Here is an 834-nt window from a genome sequence, read left to right as displayed (position 1 = left end):
CATGGACCGAGGGGGCCCGAGGGTCTGTGTGCCTTTCCGGTCTTTGGCAGCCAGTGATAGGGACCCCTAGAAAGATGCGCCAATCCCCCCACCCCAGCCTGTGTGGGGACCCCATGGTCCCACGCTCCAGCAGCACTGGGTGACGGCATCAGCGTCTTTCCCGCTCACTCTGCAGCGGGACCCAGGTGAGCCACCGTGCCGCATGTGCCCGTCCAGGCTCGCTCGTGCGGCCGGGTGGTGGCGCGCCTGGGTGGAGGCCTGGGTGCTGGTGCGGAACAGCCCGTCAGCGATGCCCCGAAGGGCCGACACGTCGCGTCCCTGGCCCAGCCCGGTGGCAAGGGTGCAGCACATGGCCGGGCCCTCCGCTTCTGCCTCCCCAGCTCCCACGAACTGCTTCACGACCAGGCAGGACAGGCCACGGTGAACCCCCCCAACCCCCCACCCAGCCCAGCCCTGAGCCACAGACGGCACTGGGCCCCCCGAGTGTACTGGGGGCAGGCCCTGTCCCAGACCGCCAACCACGCTCTGGGCCCCCACTCTGCAGCCCACCAGGGTCCCTCCTCTCGTCTGGTCAGTGGCAGGGACGGGGGACCGAGCCATCAGGGTCAGTGTGGACGTGGGCTTGAGGCTGCTCCCCCGCGCACGCACTCACCATATGCCTTCTGCAGGTCAGCGGGACGAGGACGTGGCAGCGTTTATGGACCAGCAGCTGGCAGTGGACGCACCTGTAGCCCTGCCGCGCGAGCCCCCATATCCTCTCGCTGCACTGGCCGCAGTACGCTCTCTGCAGACGAGACGCGGCCGTCAGCCGGGCCGGCGCACCCCGGCTCTACC

The 834-nt window shown here is 69.7% G+C and overlaps 1 protein-coding gene across 1 annotated transcript in view; it reads right to left on the bottom strand.

The window, feature by feature from the left end:
- Window positions 1–834, bottom strand: part of PRKCZ (protein kinase C zeta) — an 88,658-nt gene that overhangs the window by 29,151 nt on the left and 58,673 nt on the right. Inside the window, 1 exon segment of the mRNA XM_023521636.1 lies at window positions 550–784. Within this exon segment, the coding sequence (XP_023377404.1) occupies window positions 550–784 (235 nt within the window).

This window comes from Pteropus vampyrus, unplaced genomic scaffold (assembly GCF_000151845.1).
Source record: "Pteropus vampyrus isolate Shadow unplaced genomic scaffold, Pvam_2.0 Scaffold309, whole genome shotgun sequence".
NCBI lineage: Eukaryota > Metazoa > Chordata > Mammalia > Chiroptera > Pteropodidae > Pteropus > Pteropus vampyrus.
Note: the sequence above shows the minus strand (reverse complement) of the source record. Positions and strands in the feature narration are given on the sequence as shown.